Source organism: Xiphophorus couchianus, chromosome 18, assembly GCF_001444195.1.
Source record: "Xiphophorus couchianus chromosome 18, X_couchianus-1.0, whole genome shotgun sequence".
NCBI lineage: Eukaryota > Metazoa > Chordata > Actinopteri > Cyprinodontiformes > Poeciliidae > Xiphophorus > Xiphophorus couchianus.
Genome location: NC_040245.1, coordinates 198,055 through 219,483, shown reverse-complemented (window position 1 = coordinate 219,483; position 21,429 = coordinate 198,055). Strand labels below are relative to the sequence as shown.

Sequence of the window (21,429 nt, the reverse complement as noted above, 5' to 3'; positions counted from 1 at the left end):
AAACGCGCAACATTTTTGCTCCAGCTGCGCGCCCCCTGCTGGCCTGGAAACTGTTTACACCAACCACTTCATTTCCACACAAAATGAAAACTGAACTATTTCAGCGGAGAACTTGTTTTATTCTAGTTACAGAACATCACAATTAACTTTCTTTGTCTGAAGTGAGTCTGAGATAAAGTTGTCTTTAAATGACGTCATGCATGGGTGACAGTACAACTAATTGTCAATATGAGGGAAACGAATCAAAGCAACAAAGATGGATAAACATTACTGTAAGCATAAATATCAGAAAATATGGGTAGAGTTATAGAGGTTTGCAAAGTTGAAATCAAGCATATTCATGTCGCATTCATTACATTTTGTGGGTTTAATGAAAGACATTAGTAGGATTTTTGTTAATCTAATAATTTTCTAATTCTGAACGAATAAATCATCCTTTCATTTTAACCGTACAATCCTAAATTCATTATAAAAACAAATAAAAACATAACATGAAACAAAGAAGTCGCCCATTGTTTCTGATACAACTGAACAATTAAACATTTAATATTTCAAGTAATAATAATATTCTACTTTTTAGTATTTTCTTTTGGTGACTCGTTAATGTGGAGCGCTTCGTTGTTTCACCTCCATTTCAGAAGATGTATGGGGAGGAAAGAAGATGGAGTGGCCGGCAGGGAGCAGTTCCATGTTCGGCCGCTTGGGGGCCCCAGTGATCTTTCTCTGAGAACAAACGCGTGTTTACCTCCTGGGCGCAATGTCCGACAACCCCGGAAGAGGGCGCCATGGCACACGTGTTTCCAGCCAGTCAGGTACATGAGAGGCGGTAGAAAGAGCTGAGGAGGGGGAGGGTTGACCAGTACTGGCCAAACTGGTAAGTGGACTGGTTTCTGGGAATATCAGCAGCTGTTCCTGTTTCTATGATGTTCTAAACAGAAAAAAAAATGATTTCCTCAAATAAGGAAACCTCATGAAGCCTGATCAGGTTGTGTCGGTTGCTGTTGGCGGTGCTGCTGTGGGGACCTGAAGATGCTTTATAGGGGGGAAAGTGAAGTGATTAAAAAAACCCTGCAGTCAAATTAAAGCACTTCTGGCCACTAAAGAATTGAAAACAAATGAAAAGAGGAACAATGTCAGAGGTTCCTCTTTTGCTGTCTGCTCAGGACTCTAACCAGGTCAGCTGGTCTGTTCTATCGCCTCATGAGGTTGTTAGCTTTCTGGTTGGCGGCGTCGATGCGGGAGACGTTCAGGTTGGCCTGCAGACAAAGAAGGGAAACAGGTGCTTCATTACAGGAAGAACAGTCTGGAATATTCTACGGTACTGGTATTTTTATTAAATTTATTGCCTGTTTTTCATGAATCAGTGGGAATTTGACGCTCCTGCTTCTGCATTGACTGTTTTGTGGTATGTGAGTAAAGGGGGCTGAATACTGTATCGTTTTTCTTTGACTTCATCCTTATGCAGTGTGTCTGTTCAACATAGTGAAGTTAGTGGCTGTAATAGAACAAAATGAGAAATTGTTCAAGCTGTGCGAATACTTTTGTGTGGAGTTTTTCCGCTGATTCCTACCTGAAAGTTATTATGTCTGGTTCACACTAGACTAGACTTTAGACCGATTTTGCTCCGATTTTCCCTTCCACCAATCTTAAGAACGAACCGATTATTGTGATTGGCCTTAAAAATAATCGTCAGAGATCTTAATGTCGTGTATTCAGAGTCATCCGGTCTAAAAAGAAAAACGTTGAGACGTTCAGATCTAAACTCCGGGATTTTAAACATGTTGGATTGTCTTGCCCTGACATTGCAGAGTGTGGTGCTCCCCAGCGATAATGCAGCCTGTTGAATCAGAAACGAGGTGATGGAAACACGGAGGGGAAACTAAAATGGCCGTGGCACACCAGGAAGTCCGGTGAGACGTCTTTGTATCTTTTTTTCCCTCCGTTAATTTCAGTCCACAAACAATCGCCACTGCTTCTTCCCCTTCGGACATGTTTGTTTTCTCTGAATTCATATTTGATCTCAAGTGGCTTATAGAGATTTCCCGTCTGACTCTTGAATGTTGATGAGTGAAATCGGTCTGCGTGCGGTGTGTCGTCTTTGCTGTAGCACTGTAGGACCAAATCTGTTATTTCTATCATCATGAGTGGAGTCTCTCAGGTTTTTAAAATCTTGCCAGGGAACCAGGGATCAGTAGGGGTTAACTGGAGTGGTGATTCCCTGTTTGTTAGTGTTTTTAAAAACATTTTCCAGCTCTATCCTAACACTGAGGAGTCGTAGGTTTCATACCGCCTCCGTAATGCGGATGATCTGATCTTTCTGTGACTCCAGCTCATTGCCGATGTCCAGAGCCATGCTTTTCAGATTTCCCACGATGCTCCCCACGTGAGCCAGGTTTTCCTCCATCTCATCCTCTCTGGCATCGTCCATCACCCTGAAACAAAGGAGGCAGTGTGTGTGTGTGTGTGTGATGACGTTGCATGTTTGAGCAGCTGCCTTGGGGAGTTAATGACTGCTTGGATTACCTCCAGGCTGTCAGAATAAAAGCAAACACCCACCAGGCTGCTACCTCGCTGGCTGCTCTGTGTACCTGCGGATGTGTCCTCCACTCATCATCATCTGCTCTCGCTGGTCGACGACCCGAGACGTTGGAGGCTGATTGGCTATAGCCCCATCCTGATTGGAGGCTCCGCCCCAAACTGCCTTGTACGCCCTGCTCTCCTCGAAGGCTTTCAGTCTGAGAGAAGAAAGTGACCTCGTCAATGACCTCTAATTGTGTACAGCTGTTGATGTCAGGTATGGTATTGAGCATACTCAGTTCCTTCATATCTTCCCACCTGCTACACCAGATTTGATCCATTGTTCTCCAGACCTGTCAGAGTTTTTCTCTGGACCCTGTTTCAGACCTGATTTCTTCCGATCCATGAAATTAAGCCTAATGTGTTTAAAACAAGGATTAAAGTAGGCAAAGTGGATAAAAGACGTTGGCCAGATAAATCAGAACTAAAAGTAATTTATTCAGAATAGGGTGATAACCTAAAGGTGCACCAGCTGGAGTGAAGACTTTTCCTCCAGAGGAGTGACCGCTGGAGGAACGATTGAACGAGAAGAAGTCTGCTTCAAATCAAAATCAAATAATGGTCAACAACAAGTACTGTGTCCTGTATTTCTTCAGTTATTGGTAATTGGGTGCAAAATGCCTGAAGTCGATGCTTGAGAAGAAAGTTTTCAGCTAGCAGCTGGTTGAGAATCCCCTTTTTGGAGCCAAAATCTGATTTTCTATGTTAGGTTACATCGTTCCCACTAGCCCAGTTCAGACCACTTTAATCCAAATCCAGTCCATCTGCCTAGTAATCGACCTCTGACCTCTGGTCCTCCAAACCTCAGTCTGGGTTCAGTTGAGGTGAACTCTAGTCTGGTTTGAATGTGAACGCTGAGCTGACCAGAGACCACTCCAAAAGCAGGAAGTGGACTACAGCGCAGGGCATTCTGGGTAGATGCAACCAAAGCTAACATGCTAGCCTAACGCTAGCAGCAGAAATGGTTCCTGGTCTTTAGCCAAAGACTAAAGAGAAATCCTCCAACACTAAAATCTGACGCCTCCATCTTGTTTCCATCTGGTGAAGAAGGAAGTTGCTCTTAGTGTCTTCAGAGGTTTTTGTGTCGTTTCCTTCAGTGGTTCTTGGTGCAGCGCCCCCACAGGCCAGGAGGGGAACAGGTTGGTTTGACTCAGAGCTAAGAGAACCGCAGCAGCTGGAGGTGGAGCAGATTATTAGGTTCCAATAGAACTGGGTCTATCGGACCATCAGGAGGATAAACAACTTAACACAGTGTTGCTTTTGGTATTTTTATTGAAACAACTTGTGTTTTTGTGACACGTTGCTTGAACCAAAGGAATCAATGAAGTTCATAAAAAAGTTTAAATGACTTTCAGAAATCCTGGAGAACAACTTTTATCGACCACTGAAACAGATTAGAAGCAAATCTGGCTGCTTAGAAGGAAAATACAAAGAAATGAGGGCGGGGTCTCTAGAAGCGAAGCGAACTATAGAAGCGCTACATAAACCTGCTAGCTGATTAGCTACTGGTTTACTGAATGGGGGGAGTGGGAGCGTCACCTCCACCTACTTCTCACAGCTGCAGAGGCCGCAGCACTTCCCCAGGTCAGTCAGGTTTTTCTCTGCCTCCTTCATATCAGAGTTGATCTGATCCAAGCCTTCCTCTATCCGCTCCAGTTGCTCTGAGGAGAAGGAGGAAGCAGAAAACACAGAAACAAAGGAGCCAAGCAAGGTCAAAAGAAGCTGCAACTATTAACTGAAAAAACAGCAACTTAAACTCTTAAGGCTGCAGAACTCATAACTACAGCCCAGTCTGGACCAGCAGGTGGCGCTAGTAGTGGTAGTTCCAGTCTGGTGCCCAGTTCCCTCACGTTTCCTCCTGATCAACATTCAGAGACTTGGTGGTTCCAATCAGACTGCAGTCGGCTGGTGTTCAGTGATCCTGAATGAGAGAATCCTGATTTTAACGTGAGATCAGGCGGTTTCTGATGCAGCTGGGACCAGGAGGAGGCAACCGGCCGGTCGAGCGGCACAGACGGCCGTACTTCCTGAGCGGCCATATGCAGAGGCCGCAGCACTGAGCCATGTCCGTCAGGTTCTTCTCCGCCTCCCTCATGTCCCTGTTGATGGAGTCCATGCCCTCCTCGATCAGCTCCAGCTGCTCTGTGAGGAACAGGAAGTTCAACTAGCAAACACGGACCGGTTCGGTTCAGATCCACATGGACAGGGTCAGACCTGGTCAATCTGAGTTTGAGAGGGATGGATGATCCATCCGATCATCCATCCATCCATCTGATGATTCATCCATCCATCCATCCATCCATCCATCCATCCATCCATCCATCCATCCATCCATCCATCCATCCATCCATCCATCCATCCATCTGATCATCCATCCATCCACCCAGATGGATGGATGGATGATCCATCCATCCATCTGGGAGTGAAGCGAACTATAGAAGCGCTACATGAAGCGCTTGTAAAGCAAATACAAGCAAATACAACAGCAAACATTCAGAGACAAAAACCCAATAAAAACCAAACAAAAACAAAAAAATGGCAAAACAAGCAAAAACAATCAATCAAACCATACAAAGTGACATCAGGCCTTTCCAAAGTGACATCTAGTTTCTCTTTTTAAATCCCATTCAAGTCAAGGTGGATCCATCCATCCACCCAGATGGATGGATGGATGATCAGATCCATCCATCCATCATTCAGCCGCTACAGTTGGATTAATATTAGTCAGTCTAGATTCAGTCTGGGGATGTACGATATATCGGGATTGACATCTGTATCATTCCAATGGGTAAAACGAGGGATTAGGGTGAGCCGATAAACTGATTTGATCAGTTCACAGAATTTGTTGTTTATGAAGGTCAAACTTTTGGAAAAGCTGGTTATGGAGGTTTGTCAACAACAGACTCCCTGGGCTTCCGTTGTCTCTGTTGTGACGCCAGCTGAACAGCCCTGGTAGTTTTATCGGAGATGACAGAACAGTGACAGGTCGGTTGCCAACGCATCAGCTCTTTGAAGTGAAAGACGGAGCCGGCACAGCAGCGCAGTGAGCAGCACACCATGAGAGGTGGAGACATGGCTCCGCCCTTGCTGCTTAGCTCTCACTCTCTATTACTCTGCTCACAGCAGAACTTTGTTTTGATTAGCATGGCAGTCTTGTGGCCAGTCATGTGTGAGGATATGGAATCATAGCATAACATCAAAATAGAGATGGGGAGAGACGGGACGCACAGGTGAGTCCATGCCTCAGTCAACAAACAGGTGAGGAGCAGAGTGCATCACAAAAACACAGAAATATAACTGATACCTGCAGAGAAGCAGGTTGTTTATTGATGTACATACAAAGGACTGTGTGCAATATTTGCAACGCATCTTGCTGGGTGGAGATCAAACACTGTAATGATTATATTAACTGAACACAATCAGTTAACAGCTGAAGATTAAAAGTATTAATCAAAATGAAAAATTATCATTATGGGCCTAGATTTGCTTGCAGTGTTTTGTTCATCTGTTTTTGCTAAAAAGGAAACGTTTGATTAAAATATTATACAAAAGTGTCAGCTTTCATAATAGAATAAATACATAAAATTAGGCAAATATAAGGCTTCTCATATAGGAAGCACTGAATGCTAAAGGATTACCATGCAAAACATTAATACTTGCCAAGTTACTTGAAGTATTGTGATAAAGTTGAAGTTTTTACCTCCTTGTTCATCCAGCATCACCACAGTTCTGATTCCCAGGTCTTTGCTCTGCAGGCGGAGAACATAAAACTCTTTATCTGTTCATTATCAAGTAAACAGTTATTATCTGCAGTAAATTCTGGTGTGAACTTCTGATCTAGAATATATTAATAAATAAATTTCAGATTCTTTCTCTCATTACTTTTTGCTTTTAGCAAATAACCCTTCTGATTCTGACCAGAACCAAACTTCTGAACCAATCAGAAATTTGGTTCTCATTCAATTTTAAACAGAAAAAAATAAGGCTCTTAATTGGATGTATGTAAACTTCTGGTTTCAGCTGTAAATGTTGCTGATTTTTTAAAAAATATAAATAATCTATAATTTCATTGTTTTTGACCTATTGACTAAAATGTGGTTGCAGCTACATTTGATTCAGTTTAAGCAGAATTCAGATTATCTGAGACCTTTGGGCTGTTTATTTAAAGACTGAAAATTAATATTACAGTCCTGCGTGTGTGTAGGCATGTGTGTGTGGGGGGGTGTGCATGTACGTGGGGGGGTGTGCGTAGGCGTGTGTGTGTGTGTGTCCATGTATGTGGGGGTGGGGTGTAGGCGTGTGTGTGTGTGTGTGAGCACCTCTTCCACCAGTTGAACCATCCGTCTGGTGCTTTCCAGCGACTGAAACATAAAGAAATGTTGTATTCAGTTATTAAAATGTAAGATTATTTTTGCTTTTTTCAGGTTTTTTGCAGCCGGTTTGGATCTGAGTCGGCTGGGTTTTGGTTCTGATCTAGTGTTTAAACATGCTGTGGGTTCTGCTGAGTCGGCGGCCGTCCTCTGTCAACATCCTGTCTGTCCTGGGGGACGTCCCCACTGAGACGCTGAGGAGCTGATAAATAATGACCCACGGTGTGTGTGTGTGAGTTTAGCTCCGCCCCCCGCTGACTTCACCTAGGGTTGTCTCTATGGCAACCAGGTGAGCCAGGTGTTGCTGTGATGCCTCCATGGCAGCATCCCTGTCTAACCCTATCTTCAGGTTATTTTTAGACTTTTGGAGAATAGATCCAGGTTTCCAATAAGAACATGAATAAACCCAGACTGGATTATGGATTATTATGATGAACAGATAATATGAAAATTATTGATAGAAACAATCCAGACCAGCTTGATCTGGTTTCCTCAGCTACTAGTGATGTCATCACCTCATCTGTGAGCTGGTTGGCTCTCCTCTGTAGCTCCTCCTGTTCCGTCAGAACGGGCGGGTCAGCACAGCTGGACGCCATTTTACCACAGCTGGTTCTGGTTCAGGCTCTGGTTCGGGTTGTGGTTCTGTTTCAGGTGCTGGTCAGAGGAGAGGCTGAGTCTGCTGGACACAATGAGATGTCCAGATTACATCCAACCACCATCCAGTGGTGGGCATGCTTCTTCTAATGCTCTTACAGCAGAGCTACTTTTTAGCTTAGCATTTAGCTTCTTTGGTAACTTTGAAAACATTTAGCTCACTTGGCTTCTACTAATTACATTTTTTCAGATAAATCCTTAAGCTTTAATTTTCTTGGATGATTTTTAAACTTTCAGTGGAATAAAGATCAACATCTGTGTTGAAGTTTTTGTTATCAATTGTTCAAGTATTTGGATGTTTATATTCACACTCTTATTTTGAAGAGGGGGAAGTTGTTTATGGACTATGTAAAGTCTGATATATAATGATAAATAAATAAATCTGGAAAATAATGTGTATCAGTATATTTAACATAAATCATACAAACATATAAACGCTCTGTCTCACTAAAGCCCCATTTTTTTCATTCAGAATAAAACAACCTTATAATGTGAAACAGTATTTTTCACATTATTTTTTTATTAAAAAGTTTGTCATCTTTCCGGAATATTCTTGTATAACAATCTAAAAACAGAATCTCATCAGCCAGGTTCTTCATCCTCCTGTAAACTCAGCAGTTTGCTTGCAGGAGGAGGAAGAGGGGTAATGATCTGATCTAATCATCTTCATGAGGATGATGATGGTCCATTCCGTTAATTAAGGGTCATGACTCTGAAGCTTCGGTCTCATTCAGGACTGGACGGGTTAGATTATCTGACTTCTTGTCTCTCTGCTCGTTTTCTAACCAGAAGTTTCTGATGGGAGTAAAAATGTTTTAATTTTTTATCTGTTAAACTCAGGAAGAGATAAATGTTATTGATGAAACTGACTGAAACATTCAGAGTTGAAATCCTTCCCTTTAGCTCCTCTTCCTCCCTGATCAGCCTTCATCCTCCAGTCAAAGTGACAGAAACTCTCCTACCTTTTATCAGATCTTCCAGTCTTCCTGTTTTCTGCTCGTTTCCTTCAGATATTCGCCTTGAAGCCGCCAGCTGGTGCCGATCACCTGTTGTTCCTCTTCAGCATCCCCACCCTCCTTTTCCTCCTCCCTCCTCACCAAGCAAACACGCCCCAGCAGCAGAAAGGATCCTCACACACTAAAATACGCCAACATAATAGAAAAATATTTAAAATAAAATCATTTTCTTGGCTTAAATTTAAAAATATAATTTATCTTTAGTTTAAATTCATAAAAGTGAAGAAGTCAAATAAAATGTTTGTGTTTTAAATCAGTTTTTAACCTGTATCTGTAATCTGACTGCCTCACTACCGCCATCTGTTGATCACTTTTGAACTAAATTCACACTGTGCGCATGCGCAGGAGCCATGGCTTGTTTGTAGTTGATCATGGACATAAATCATTTTTATTATGTAGCTGATGATCCCCCTTTCACTGGTAGACAGTAAAAAAATAACAAATGTATTCATAAATATAATTTTATGAATTATATTCATATGGTTATCATATTTAGAATAGAATATTACAAAATAAATTTTGTATTTATTACAAAATAAATACAACAAAAGCAATAATTATATAATATAAAAGTGAAAAACATCTAATAAAAAATGAATACATAGGAAAATAAATCCTTAGAATTTCAGTTAAAATGTCAATTAAAAATTAGTATTCAGTACCAGAACAAATTCTGCTTTTCACATGTAGATATTTGTTTTTAGTCATTTTTATTTATTTATTTACTGTATTTTTAAAGGTGTCTTGCATGTGCTATTTGTTCCTGAAAACATGCATCTTGAAGTTAACAGTGTTTATAATACGTTTATGCTCGACATTGTTTATCCCTATTAAATATGAACACCTCTGTATTAAATAATACTAATAAAAATATCACAAACATGTAGGACAAAAAATAGCATTAAAATATTCCACTTCTCATTAAAAAAAAAACATTTTGTAGGTAATAACTCAGACTGAACTTTGCATATTTTTTCCTGTGTAGTGGAAATCAGGTGGAAGTTTTCATGTTTAATTTAGAAGTTGCTGTTTTTAGAGTTGGAGTCTGAAAACGGCTCCTGGGTGAGGAAAGGGTTTCATTCCTGGAGAAAAAGTCTGACATGCTCCAACATCAGAAGAGCAACATGGAGAGAAATTAAAATAATCAGATGAATCACACTACTGGATCCTTCATTTACAGGTTGGTTCTGGATAAAAAAAAACATCTTCCTGTTTAAACCAACACATCATCAGCAAAGAGATCAATTCTCTGGTAAAACATTTACATTAATAACAGGCCAGAGGATTGTAACACTTCTGGTTGATGTGTGTGGAATAAAAAACAAACTCAAAGGAAAGAATTAAGAGTTTATTTCCAGTTGGGTCACTTTAAAACTTTAAACATTGAGAATTTTTCCAGACTCAGCATGAAGATCTTTCAAATCAAATATAGACATCAGTGCAACAGAGATGTTATAGTGCCACCTGGCAGCAGAAGCAAAGCTGCACCAACTCTTCTTTGGTCCCAGAGGAAACGCTTTGTTCAGTTGGTCCCATTGCTATGGATGGAGAGAAAACCAGGAAGAGCAGGAGAAGTTTTCCCTTCGCTGCTTCAGGAGTACATCGTCAGCTGGAGCCACTGTGAGAGAGAGACAGTCGATGTTCAGACTCTCTTCACCTGATACTCTGCATGAAACACGTCTGGATACAATAAACCACAGTAAACTAACTCTCAGGAATTAAATTCCCCTCAGTTTTGCCTCATGGGCAGCACAAACGCTGGCAAAATGATGGTTGAATTGAACCATATGCAGATGATACACTGCTTTATGTTAGTTAGGGTTTAACTGATACTTAAGTTCAGATAAAGAAGAGGTTAGTGGGGAAAATGTGGCTCCATCAGAAATATTCAATAACAGCGTTATGATGTCTGGTTTTGTTAATATTATGACGTTTTTCTATTTCAAACTTTACAGGAAAAGCTTTGAAATGTTGAACTCTGCAGGAATGATGAGCAGAACTAATGATGATGCTTCAGGAGAAGGAATTATGTACTAAAGAACGGCTTAACAACCAGAGACTTTAAATAATCCCCTATAATTTACTCATATGCAGCTGGAAGGAAATGCAGTAACATTAACCACCAGTAGGCGGTCCATCAGAACAGAAGACCAACCCTCAGACCCGAGATAGAATCATTAAAACAGAGCAAAGTCAAACCTCCTTGATGTCCAGGTCGATGGTGCCGCTGTTGTCCTTATCCAGGGTCTTAAACGCTCCTGAGAACAAACACAACATCATCATTTTAATCTGTTAATGCTACAGGGAGAAGCATTTTAAAAACACGTTTTTATTTCTTCATGGAGGAAACATTTCAGGTCCTGCAGGGTCTGGAAGGCTGCTGAATTGACCACAATTATCTTTGTAGAACGTTTCTAGACAATAAGAAGTTCCATGTTATATCAAATATTTATTTTGGGAAAGATGCAGAGCTATATGGGCGCTGTTTGTAAAGTTACAGTCTAAAATTAACAGCAGATCATGAGAAAAACAATGGGGTTAATTTCTCAGTCATATTTTCACCATGTTGTTCATTCATTTATAAATAAATAAATATTTTTAAATCAAATACTTATTTAGCAAGTTCAATATTTACCCTGAAGCTAAGCTAAATATTGAACTCGATATATCAGTATGGGGTAAATATTTAACTTGCTAACCAAGTATTTGGCGAAATAACCCAAATTATTGCTGTTAACTTTTGACTGTGTAGCTTTACAAACGGCAGTCCGTACTGCAGCAGTCATTTTTAAAAAGTCAACCTAACAAGTTTCACCTTAAAATGAATCTTTTGGATGAAATAAATCTGCATAAATCCATAATCAGAGCTCCTTGGAAGTCACTTACGGCACATGGCGTCCAGCCGCACCAGACAGCCGATGAAGTTATCAAAGTCCATGTCTCCGTTCTCATCGCTGTAGCGGCGGATGATGAGTTTGTAGAGCTGGTCGTTCAGAGGGAAACCTGGAACCAGCGGTGGAATCAAAAACCGTTCCCAACCTTCCCCGATCATTTAAGCTGGCCGGGTTTTTTACCTGCAGCCTGGAAGGCGTGCGGCAGCTCCTTGGAGCCAATTGTTCCAGAGCGGTCCTTATCGTGGGACAGGTAGATGTTCTGCAGACAGAACCAGAACCAGAACCATAAGCGGCTTGCCACACCCAGAACACGGCCCTGGCGGCAGCGCTGCCTACCTGCCACTTCTTGATATTGTTCCACAGATATTTAAACTCATGGAAGCCCAGTTTCCCCGTGCTGTCGCTCTGCAGGGGGTCGGGTCAAGGGTCAAAGGTCAAACTCAGGAGCAGGAAGAGAGCTAAGCCTACAGGCTGAAAGGATACATCCATGACAGCAACCATGCTCCTGCAGGACTCGATACTGAAGCCGTCAGTCTTCAGGTTCGAATCTGAGGAGAAACAAGAAAACAGAAGCTGATCTCTGACCTTTGCAGAACAACAACCTGGCAGCTGGTGCTGGAGAGAATTAAAGGGTCTTACGCCTGGAGATGACTCTGTTCAGGATGTCCTTCAGCTCGTTGGGGCTCACCTCCATGTCCTGCTCTCACACACACCCACACACACACACCGATGATCAGAGGCTCTGAGAGGAAAATCTGTTCTCCTGAAGGCACCATTCTCACTGTGAGACACAGCGGTGGCAGCATCACGCTGAGGAAAGCTGCATCCTGAAACTGGTATGGTTGAGATCAGAGCTGATTCATTGGTTAGAATGGCCTGGTCAAAGTCCAGACCTGAACCCAGCTGAGATTCTGAAAATTGTTTTCCATTGAACCTGCAGATGTTCCAGAGCAAGAGGAGGTTCTACAGAGTTCTTCAGATGCCTGCCATACTTTCATATTTCTATTATAGTTTCTGGAGACTGTTCTGCCCTACAGCACCCTCTGGTGGTTATTGTCCAACATTGTTTTGGATTCCTTGAAAATGGAAAACTGAGGAATCAGAAAATCCAAGATGGCCTAACCCTAACCCCTAACCCTAACAGTAATACTGAAGTGTTCATGAGTTAAGTTGACATCGACATCAAAATGTCAACAAGTGTTGGTTATGACAAAATAATCATCTTCTTTGTTTTCTGTAAAAATGGTTTGATTATTTACATTTAATGTTATAAATATGTGTTAGCTCGCAGTTAGCATGAAACAAGTTAGTTTGTGATGTCAGCTAGCCAACTCTGTTTTGTTTATTTCAGTTCAAGGGTGGTCAAGAAGAAGGCAAAGGTCAGAGGTCAATCTTCAACTAGAAAGTGTGCATTTCCTATGAAAATGCAAGTCTGAATGCTGAATGCTTTTGGTGAAAATGGTGAAAGCTTTTGAAGCCAACCAAGACATGAGCTATGAAACACAACCGACATTTTATATTGTAATCCTCAATTCTGCCTCAGAATGTAGCTGTTTATCCCATTTCTATGGGGTGAAAAAAAATCATAAATAGCTGAATATTATAAAAAGTATGAAGTTTATGAACACCAAGAGATATAGTCGGCATTGGGAGAGCAAGCTGAATAGTATAAAAGTTGAATGTTTAAAATAGCACAAAGTATGCAGGAGAAGAAGCGCGGCAATAAAGAGAAACCACAATAATAAAAATAATAAAGAATAAAGAGAAACAGAAACTCAAGAGTGTGAATGCCTACAGCATTCACACTAATAAATCAGCACAAAAAAAGTCTGTCAGCACAGTGGTTCCCCCAAGAGGCAGGGAGGGTCAGAGGTCATGTTCAGATCATACAAAGGCAGACAGGGTCATCTTCTTTAATTAGGACATGAATGTGAAATCAAATAAATAAATACATAAAAGTTATTATTTATTTCATTATTTATTATTACTATATTAATCTAGCAGAACCCAGTAATCCTGGGTGGGTTCTGTTGGGCACAGTCCAGGCCGTTAGCTCTGATTGTTTGTTGCAGCCGCTTCCTGCAGCAGAACCGCAGCAGGATTCGGGTTTCCGCTCATAAACAGTGAGTCACAGCCGATATGACTCAACCCGGTTCTCCTTCTCTCTTCTGATGTTCTGCCACTTTCTGACTCACCACTGGGATCAGAACCACAGAGACACAGAAACACCCAGAACCACTCCTAACTGTTGTCACCAAAAGCCAATCTGGGCCAGTTCTGGAGCTGAACCTGGTTCTTTAACAGAACACAGAACTTTATTGGCTTTTTTTCAAACTAACTCATTCTTGTTTCCTAAATGCAGCACAGATCTTGCTGGCTCCGCCCACCAGAAGCTCAGCTCAGGTGACCATCAGACAGAGCTGACTGGTTGAACTGGTGCACACACCCCGTCTGATTCATACACACCCACACACTCACACACATAGTATGAAAAACAGGGGCACATCAAAGGTTACTTGCATTCCTTAAATAGGACTTGAAGTTCCACAAGATGCTCTGCACTGCTTTACTTTTAAAGACATATGTAAATCGTAAACAGTGAAAGCAATAAAGTCTGAGAAGCGTGTTGGGGGCTTCTAGAACATTCCAGTATGCACTGACAAATAAGGATGCAAAAAATGTCCTCATTCTTTCCAAGTGTCCTGATATTGAAGGTGCATTATCACATAATGTCCTGATATGTCATGAAAACAAGTACACACACACACACACACAACACTGCCCTGCCAAACAACGTCAGGAATGCAGCGAAACGCCCTGCAGCCCGACACAGTCGCATACTGCCCACAGACTGGGACACTTACGGGCTCTGGGGCAGAACCAGAACTTCCAAACTCAACTGGGCTGTCCCAGTGAGAGCTGCCTGTTTGTGTTTCTCTGACGTTAGACAAGTTTTGTGTGGATTGTCGAGAATATGATGGGATCTGTGAGCAGAACCGGTTCTGGTGGAATGGAGTGGACGGGTCCAGGGTGGGTCGGAACCGGTTCTGGAGGAATGGAGGGTGGGTCGGCAGTCAGGCGGGTGTGGTGAGAGGTGATGAAGCCGCTGACAGCTGGAGGACAGATCAGATCAGCTGCAGACAAATGGCAGAAGGGAGGAGCAAAGCTAACTCCCGAGCTCATCTCAGAACAGATAGCGCTTCAGCTCCAGCTCAGGTCTGAACCAGAACCCGGTTAGAACCTCCACTGGAGGCTGCCCCTTAAAAAGACTTTTTCCTTTCAGCAAACTTTTCCTCACACTTTTTTTTAATCAAACTAAATAGTTTAGTTTAGTTTAATTAACCTTTCATTCTGTGGTTCATATTTTATTTTGAAGCTCAGTGATTTTCTGGATTTAATCCCATTAAATGTCGTAACTCAGGTCATTGCAGTATCTTTAAGGATGATGAGGCTGTGGCAGGAAGCCTCTCCAGTAGCTGCCAGTATGGCAGTGAATCTGAAGGGGCCTCTGACTGAAGACTCTCCTGACACGCTAACAGCTCAACACCAGGCAGCAGAGACGTGAAATAGCAACATGCCATGGATGACATCTTGAGCTTTTAGCTAGCTCGGCTAATCCACCTCCTTTGCTTTTGCTGAATTTTCCTCAGGGGTTAATAAAGCATATTCATTCATTCATTCATTCCTTCATTCATTCAAGTTCTCTGTCACTACAGTTAGAAAAACTCCAACGAATAGCCAATGAAAGCAATTGTCCATTATGATCCGCCTTCTCTCTCTAAGCAAATAATACTTTGTTGCCATGGTTACACAAAATCCTTCCAACTGAATCCAGAACCAGAAGAAATAAATGTCCAATCAGGAACAATTCAACCAATCAGAGCCAGGCAGCCACCAGGAGGCGCTATTCTAGAATTCATTCTACTAGGAGCACTAGGTTTTTGATTTCTCCCCAGACTTTGCTGAAACAGGGCCAAAAGACCCTGAGTCCAAACTAACGACTCTGATGGCTCAAATTAGCCTCCATTCTTCTATTCTTCTATTCTTCAATTGTAAATGTGGTCGTTGACCGTCAGGCCAGAAGGTAGGAATGTGAATAGTCCATGTTGGGGGTGGGTATCTATGATACCTACAACTAGTCAGTTTAGTTTTGAAGCATACATGAAGTGTTTTTGGAGAGATGTGACCTTTTGCAGCTGATCCCTGATGTTGTGCTGCATTATCCAGGTCATTTTGCCAAATGTACATAGAGTTTGCAAAACATACAATCTGTTTCAAAAAATATGCAAAGGTTTTTCTAAAAGAAATGAGTAATGTTTCTCTTTGAAATAAAGCTAAGAGGGTATTAATTGTGTTGATCCACCTCAAAAAAATCATGCAAAAAGTGTAAGCAAAAGAAATCTGGGAGACTTTGCACATGCAAATTTGCATGCAGCCTTTTGTGCTGTGGAGGATAAATAGGTGACTGCTTCACCTATTTAGTTCACAAGAACTAATGGCATTTATTTCAGTCATAATCTTGCGGGGGGTGACCAAGGTTCCATCACTATGTGACAGCTGGTCAGCAAACCTGGCAAACATGATTGACATGGCAGCACTGAATGCACATGTGCTTTATCAGGCATGCATTGGGGTGCAGGAGAGACGGGTGGACTTCCTGGTTGAGCTTGCAAAAGAGTTCGGTAACTCTCATGTGAGTGAGAAGAAGGCACACAAGGAGAAACTGCTTCGGCAACAACCTTCCACACCCAGCTCAGGCAAAAGGGCGAAGTGTCAGGTCAACCATCGATGCAGGATGCGTGTCCCGAGGCCGAAACATCGTCAGTGACCCCTCACACCCCCACCATGGACTGTTCTCCCTGCTGCCCTCTGGAAAGAGGTTCTGCAGCATCCGGTGCAGGTCCACCAGGTTCTGAAACAGCTTTTTCCCACTTGCCATCAGACTGTTGAACTCTTAACTGGACTGCACTTAAAATCTGGTCTCCACTTTATACCTTGCACATGTACAGAGCTAAATAACTTCTATTTTACTGTCAGTCCTGCACTTTATATTTTATATTTAGATTTATATTCATATTTTATACTGTATTTTATTTTACTCACAACATTGGAACCTCAAACATTTTCCTGAGCCGTATGCAACGAAATTTCGTTCTGTATACACCCTGTGCATGCAAAATGACAACAAAGTCAGTCTAAGTCTAAGTCGAAGTCTAAGGAACAATTGTGCAACTGTGAGATGCGTTGAGGCCATTAACAGGGTACTGATAAGGTAATGGCCTTATTTACAGAACAAAAGCACCTGCTAGATAAAATCCTTCAGGCCAGTTGGACTATCTCTAGCCTGAATAGGTATATGTCACAATGGACTGACTCCAGCGCTTCTAGTATTAAAACAAACACAAACGAAGGTGATGATGATGATGAGTTCCCCTTCATCCTGCAGAGACACAAGTGTTCCCATGACAACCAGGAGATCAAATCTAGAAGCTTGAACCTCTGAACTTCCTGTGAACTAGTGGTTCTCACCAGCAGCAATACTGATAGACTTTAATGCATTCATTTTGATTAATTAATGACACTGATTTTAAAATGTTAGAATTTTTTAGACAATTAATTATTTTGTTTATGTTTTTTACAAAAGTTCCAGCCAGAACCTTTAAATTTGTGCGTTTCTAGTACGCCTGTAAATCTGACGCACAGCCACATCCACTAAGAGCAGAGATGGAAGCTGCTGCTCTTCATACACTGGGGGTTAAATTCTGCTTCTAACGATCTGATTGGATGATGGAAAAGACTATAGTTGTGTTTAAGTTGAGCTAAAAGGAGTTAGCCTATCAATGGAGCTATGCTAGTCCACCTTTGAGCTCATGTTTATTTATTCTACAGGTTAGCAGCAAAGATATTTTTATGAACTTAAAATGTTGCTTGTTTTGTTGATTAAAATGTGATCAAATAATTATAGGCCCTGAAATGAACTTCATTATACATGTCAACGAGTCCCATCACTAGTTTATACTCAAGTAGAAGTAAAATTGTTACTCAGTAACTGTAATTAGTCAGTACCAGTAACTCAGTAACTGCAATTAGTCAGTACCAGTTACTCAGTAACTGTAATTAGTCAGTACCAGTAACTCAGTAACTGCAATTAGTCAGTACCAGTTACTCTGTAACTGTAATTAGTCAGTTCCAGTAACTCAGTAACTGCAATTAGTCAGTACCAGTTACTCAGTAACTGTAATTAGTCAGTACCAGTAACTCAGTAACTGTAATTAGTCAGTATCAGTAACTCAGTAACTGCAATTAGTCAGTACCAGTTACTGAGTAACTGTAATTAGTCAGTTCCAGTAACTCTGTAACTGTAATTAGTCAGTACCAGTAATTCAGTAACTGTAATTAGTCAGTTCCAGTAATTCAGTAACTGTAATTAGTCAGTACCAGTAATTCAGTAACTGTAGTTAGTCAGTTCCAGTAATTCAGTAACTGTAATTAGTCAGTTCCAGTAATTCAGTAACTGTAATTAGTCAGTACCAGTAATTCAGTAACTGTAGTTAGTCAGTTCCAGTAATTCAGTAACTGTAATTAGTCAGTACCAGTAATTCAGTAACTATAGTTAGTCAGTTCCAGTAATTCAGTAACTGTAATTAGTCAGTACCAGTAATTCAGTAACTATAGTTAGTCAGTACCAGTTACTCAGTAACTGCAATTAGTCAGTACCAGTTACTGAGTAACTGTAATTAGTCAGTTCCAGTAATTCAGTAACTGTAATTAGTCAGTACCAGTAACTCAGTAACTGTAATTAGTCAGTATCAGTAACTCAGTAACTGCAATTAGTCAGTACCAGTTACTGAGTAACTGTAATTAGTCAGTTCCAGTAACTCTGTAACTGTAATTAGTCAGTACCAGTAATTCAGTAACTGTAATTAGTCAGTTCCAGTAATTCAGTAACTGTAATTAGTCAGTACCAGTAATTCAGTAACTGTAGTTAGTCAGTTCCAGTAATTCAGTAACTGTAATTAGTCAGTTCCAGTAATTCAGTAACTGTAATTAGTCAGTACCAGTAATTCAGTAACTGTAGTTAGTCAGTTCCAGTAATTCAGTAACTGTAGTTAGTCAGTTCCAGTAATTCAGTAACTATAGTTAGTCAGTTCCAGTAATTCAGTAACTGTAATTAGTCAGTACCAGTAATTCAGTAACTATAGTTAGTCAGTACCAGTAATTCAGTAACTGTAATTAGTCAGTACCAGTAATTCAGTAACTATAGTTAGTCAGTACCAGTTACTCTGTAACTGTAACTACTCAGAACCTGGTTCAGAAACGAAGCTTGAGGTTCATTAAGGGTTCAACTCGTGGGACTCGTCCAGAGACTCGACCAGCTGATTGTAATAGGTCTTTGTCCTACAGTCCGAGTCGGTTCTGTTCAGACTCAGAGACTCGTTCAGACAGAACCTTGGAACCAGATGTGGTTCTAGTCGTGGTCAGAGCTGCAGGTCAGGAAAACCCAATAAAATGTGATGAGACTCACGTCTCTGGCCAGCTGCTGGAAGACCTTTCTGAACTGCTTCTCCTCATCGTTCTCGCGAGCCTCGGCATAGTTCAGAGGTCGGCGCGGCGGCGGCTGGGGGAAGAAAGCAGCCTGTGTCAGACTGAGGGAGAGCAACAAGGCGCTCTCTGTGAGCCGGTGCCTTCAGCCCCGACATGTTCCAAACCCAGAACAGTCAGGGAGGAAACTAAGCTCTGAAGCATCAGAACTGTTTACAGATGTTTACTGCTTATCTGACCTTTGACCTCATCTGCCAGTATGTAGCTACACGAGGCCTCGTCACCTTATCGTGTAGACCAGAGGTGTCAAACTCCAGTCCTCACGGGCCAGTGTCCTACAACTTTTAGATGAGCCTCTGCTGCACCACCTGAATAGAATAATTAGGTCATTAAGGCTCTGGAGACCTGATCTACACAAGGAGGAGGTAATGAAGCCGTTTCATTCCAGTGTTTTGTACCTGTGGCTCATCTAAAACCTGCAGGACAGCGACTGGAGGCCTGGAGTTTGAGACCTGTTGTTTAGACAAACATTGCCTGCAAAACATCTCTCTACAGTGGACCCTATAGACTGCTGTCGGTACTTACTGGGTCTGAGGGTCTGAACTGAGACGGGTCGATGTTGCTGTTGGACGGAAAAACAGGAACTGGTTAGCTTAGCATAATGAATGGAAACCAATGAAAGCCGTTAGCCTGGGGCGCTAGCTTTCACCTCACAACGTTGATGATGCCACCGATCAAACTCTTGGTCAGAAACATGTTGAGAAGACCTGAGGAGACAGGAAGTGCATGAAGAGATGAGTTGGGTTTTTTAAATAAACTTTATTTATTATAATAAACAACAATACAATTGTACTGTGAACAAAACTCAGGAAGATAATAACAATAATTTACCAGGGGGAGAATAAAATAAAGCAAGAAAATAAGAAAACGACAATCAATATAAATATGTATAAAGGAAATAGCACAAACTGTGATATGTGTGCCAGATGTCACAGTGCATTAACATAAAAGATAATCCAAAATTTCAAGTTGATTCCAAGCCAGTATTGTTGATTCTGCTTTTTGATTAGTGGAGGATTGAATTGTTGATAAATAATGTTTAAGTTCGATCAAAAAAACTAAAAAATTTGTTTTTTTCTTCAAAAATGTGCATTTATGTAGGTGAAATTTAGCCTTAATAATTAGTAAATTGATAAGGAGACTCTTTACATTCATTCCTCCATTTTGTTGAAATCCAAATAAGACATGAAGAGATGAGTTCAAAGTCTTCCTGGACTTCACGATTACGCCACATCTGAACGATGCATTCAAGGACCTCTGGTCATTTCAGAAAATGTAATGAACCCGTCTTTGATTATCTCTCTCGACGCTATGCTAACGGCATCATTACAAACAACCCGAGAGCTGGATCAAACCCGATGGTTCTACACTGAGCAGAACATTATGACCACCTGAGAATTAGACACTGAAACATACATAACATGGACCAGATTGTTCTGAATGAGTCCACTGGCATTTTATGGGCTGAGCTTAATAACTTGTTGCTGCCACCACCATACTTCACAGCTAGGATGGTACATTCCAGTTTTTCCTCCAAATGTAACGATGGTCGTTATGTCCAAACAGTCCCATTCAGTCTCATCAGACCAGGACAAGAGAGATGAAGACGTGGCTTCTTCCTCTCTGATCGGCGTTTCAGCCCATGTCGGTACCAGACTCGTTTCACTGTGGATCGTGACTATGAAGCTTTTTGTTGTCTTCTAATTCTCCTCCTCATGTTGTTGGATGATTTCCTTTGAATTTTTATCCACAAAAAGGTTGTGAATCAGCCAATCAGAAGATGATAAATGATGACATCATCATGTGAGCTTTTACAAAGGCTTTAAATTCTCCGTGGAGTTTAATTTCTGAGTCCAAGAAAACTGGACATCTGGCTGCTTGTGAGGAAAATATGGCATAATAAGGCTGATTGATGTTGTTTTGGTAAAACTGATTTCTCAGCTGCTTTGGCGTTAAAACGTTGAGATGTTTTGGACCTGAACCCGTCCAAAGCGTCTCCAGTCCAAACAAACACTTCTAGCTGCTTCCACCTCCTTACAGATGCGCTTCTGTAACTTTCCACCAGTGGGTGTGACGCTCCTGATGGTCAACAACAGAGTAAAGTTTAAAGCAGGACGTTTTCTGGTACTTACAGTTTATCTTCAGTAGGAAACCAGAACCAGAACCAGAACCGGAACCAGGACACGGAGCTGGAATTGCAGAGGACAGGCAAACTGGAGACGCTCCCAGAAACAGAGTCCACAAAACCAGGCAGAGGTTCCTCCTAGCCTGACGTCACTATTAGCTCCGCCCACCAGCAGCGCCCAACCCGTCCAT

The 21,429-nt window shown here is 41.5% G+C and overlaps 2 protein-coding genes and 1 long non-coding RNA gene across 8 annotated transcripts; 1 reads left to right on the top strand and 2 right to left on the bottom strand.

The window, feature by feature from the left end:
• Nucleotides 1-98: 98 nt before the first annotated feature.
• On the bottom strand, nucleotides 99-8,736 carry LOC114161693 (synaptosomal-associated protein 25). Of its 4 annotated transcripts, XR_003599063.1 has the most exons (9): nucleotides 8,564-8,734; nucleotides 7,463-7,626; nucleotides 6,897-6,938; nucleotides 6,278-6,326; nucleotides 4,127-4,238; nucleotides 2,589-2,735; nucleotides 2,288-2,432; nucleotides 1,571-1,727; nucleotides 1,315-1,495 (listed from the first exon to the last, which is right to left on the bottom strand). XR_003599063.1 is itself a non-coding variant. In XM_028045183.1 (8 exons), the coding sequence occupies exons 2-8, from the start codon at nucleotides 7,541-7,543 to the stop codon at nucleotides 1,191-1,193; spliced, it is 642 nt and encodes a 213-aa protein (XP_027900984.1). In that variant the 5' UTR covers nucleotides 7,544-7,626; nucleotides 8,564-8,736; the 3' UTR covers nucleotides 99-1,190. The 4 variants fall into 4 exon arrangements, 3 of the variants coding, with proteins under 3 accessions (XP_027900984.1, XP_027900985.1, XP_027900986.1); XM_028045183.1 differs by lacking the exons at nucleotides 1,315-1,495; nucleotides 1,571-1,727 and adding an exon at nucleotides 99-1,256 and having other exon boundaries at nucleotides 8,564-8,736; XM_028045184.1 differs by lacking the exons at nucleotides 1,315-1,495; nucleotides 1,571-1,727 and adding an exon at nucleotides 99-1,256 and having other exon boundaries at nucleotides 7,463-7,623; nucleotides 8,564-8,735.
• LOC114161694 (uncharacterized) lies at nucleotides 1,194-14,664 on the top strand. Of its 2 annotated transcripts, none has more exons than XR_003599064.1 (3): nucleotides 1,194-1,318; nucleotides 1,809-1,910; nucleotides 14,652-14,664. It is a non-coding gene; the product is annotated as an uncharacterized LOC114161694 (long non-coding RNA). The 2 variants fall into 2 exon arrangements; XR_003599065.1 differs by lacking the exon at nucleotides 14,652-14,664 and adding an exon at nucleotides 7,002-7,420.
• capns1b (calpain, small subunit 1 b) lies at nucleotides 9,951-21,423 on the bottom strand. 2 transcript variants are annotated; one of them, XM_028045181.1, is made up of 11 exons: nucleotides 21,246-21,423; nucleotides 19,763-19,820; nucleotides 19,639-19,675; nucleotides 19,037-19,129; nucleotides 12,151-12,208; nucleotides 11,995-12,059; nucleotides 11,848-11,916; nucleotides 11,692-11,770; nucleotides 11,504-11,620; nucleotides 10,817-10,875; nucleotides 9,951-10,235 (listed from the first exon to the last, which is right to left on the bottom strand). In XM_028045181.1, exons 2-11 carry the CDS (start codon nucleotides 19,807-19,809, stop codon nucleotides 10,209-10,211), a joined length of 651 nt encoding a protein of 216 aa, XP_027900982.1. In that variant the 5' UTR covers nucleotides 19,810-19,820; nucleotides 21,246-21,423; the 3' UTR covers nucleotides 9,951-10,208. The 2 variants fall into 2 exon arrangements, with proteins under 2 accessions (XP_027900982.1, XP_027900983.1); XM_028045182.1 differs by having other exon boundaries at nucleotides 19,037-19,126.
• Between the last annotated feature and the right edge of the window lie 6 nt (nucleotides 21,424-21,429).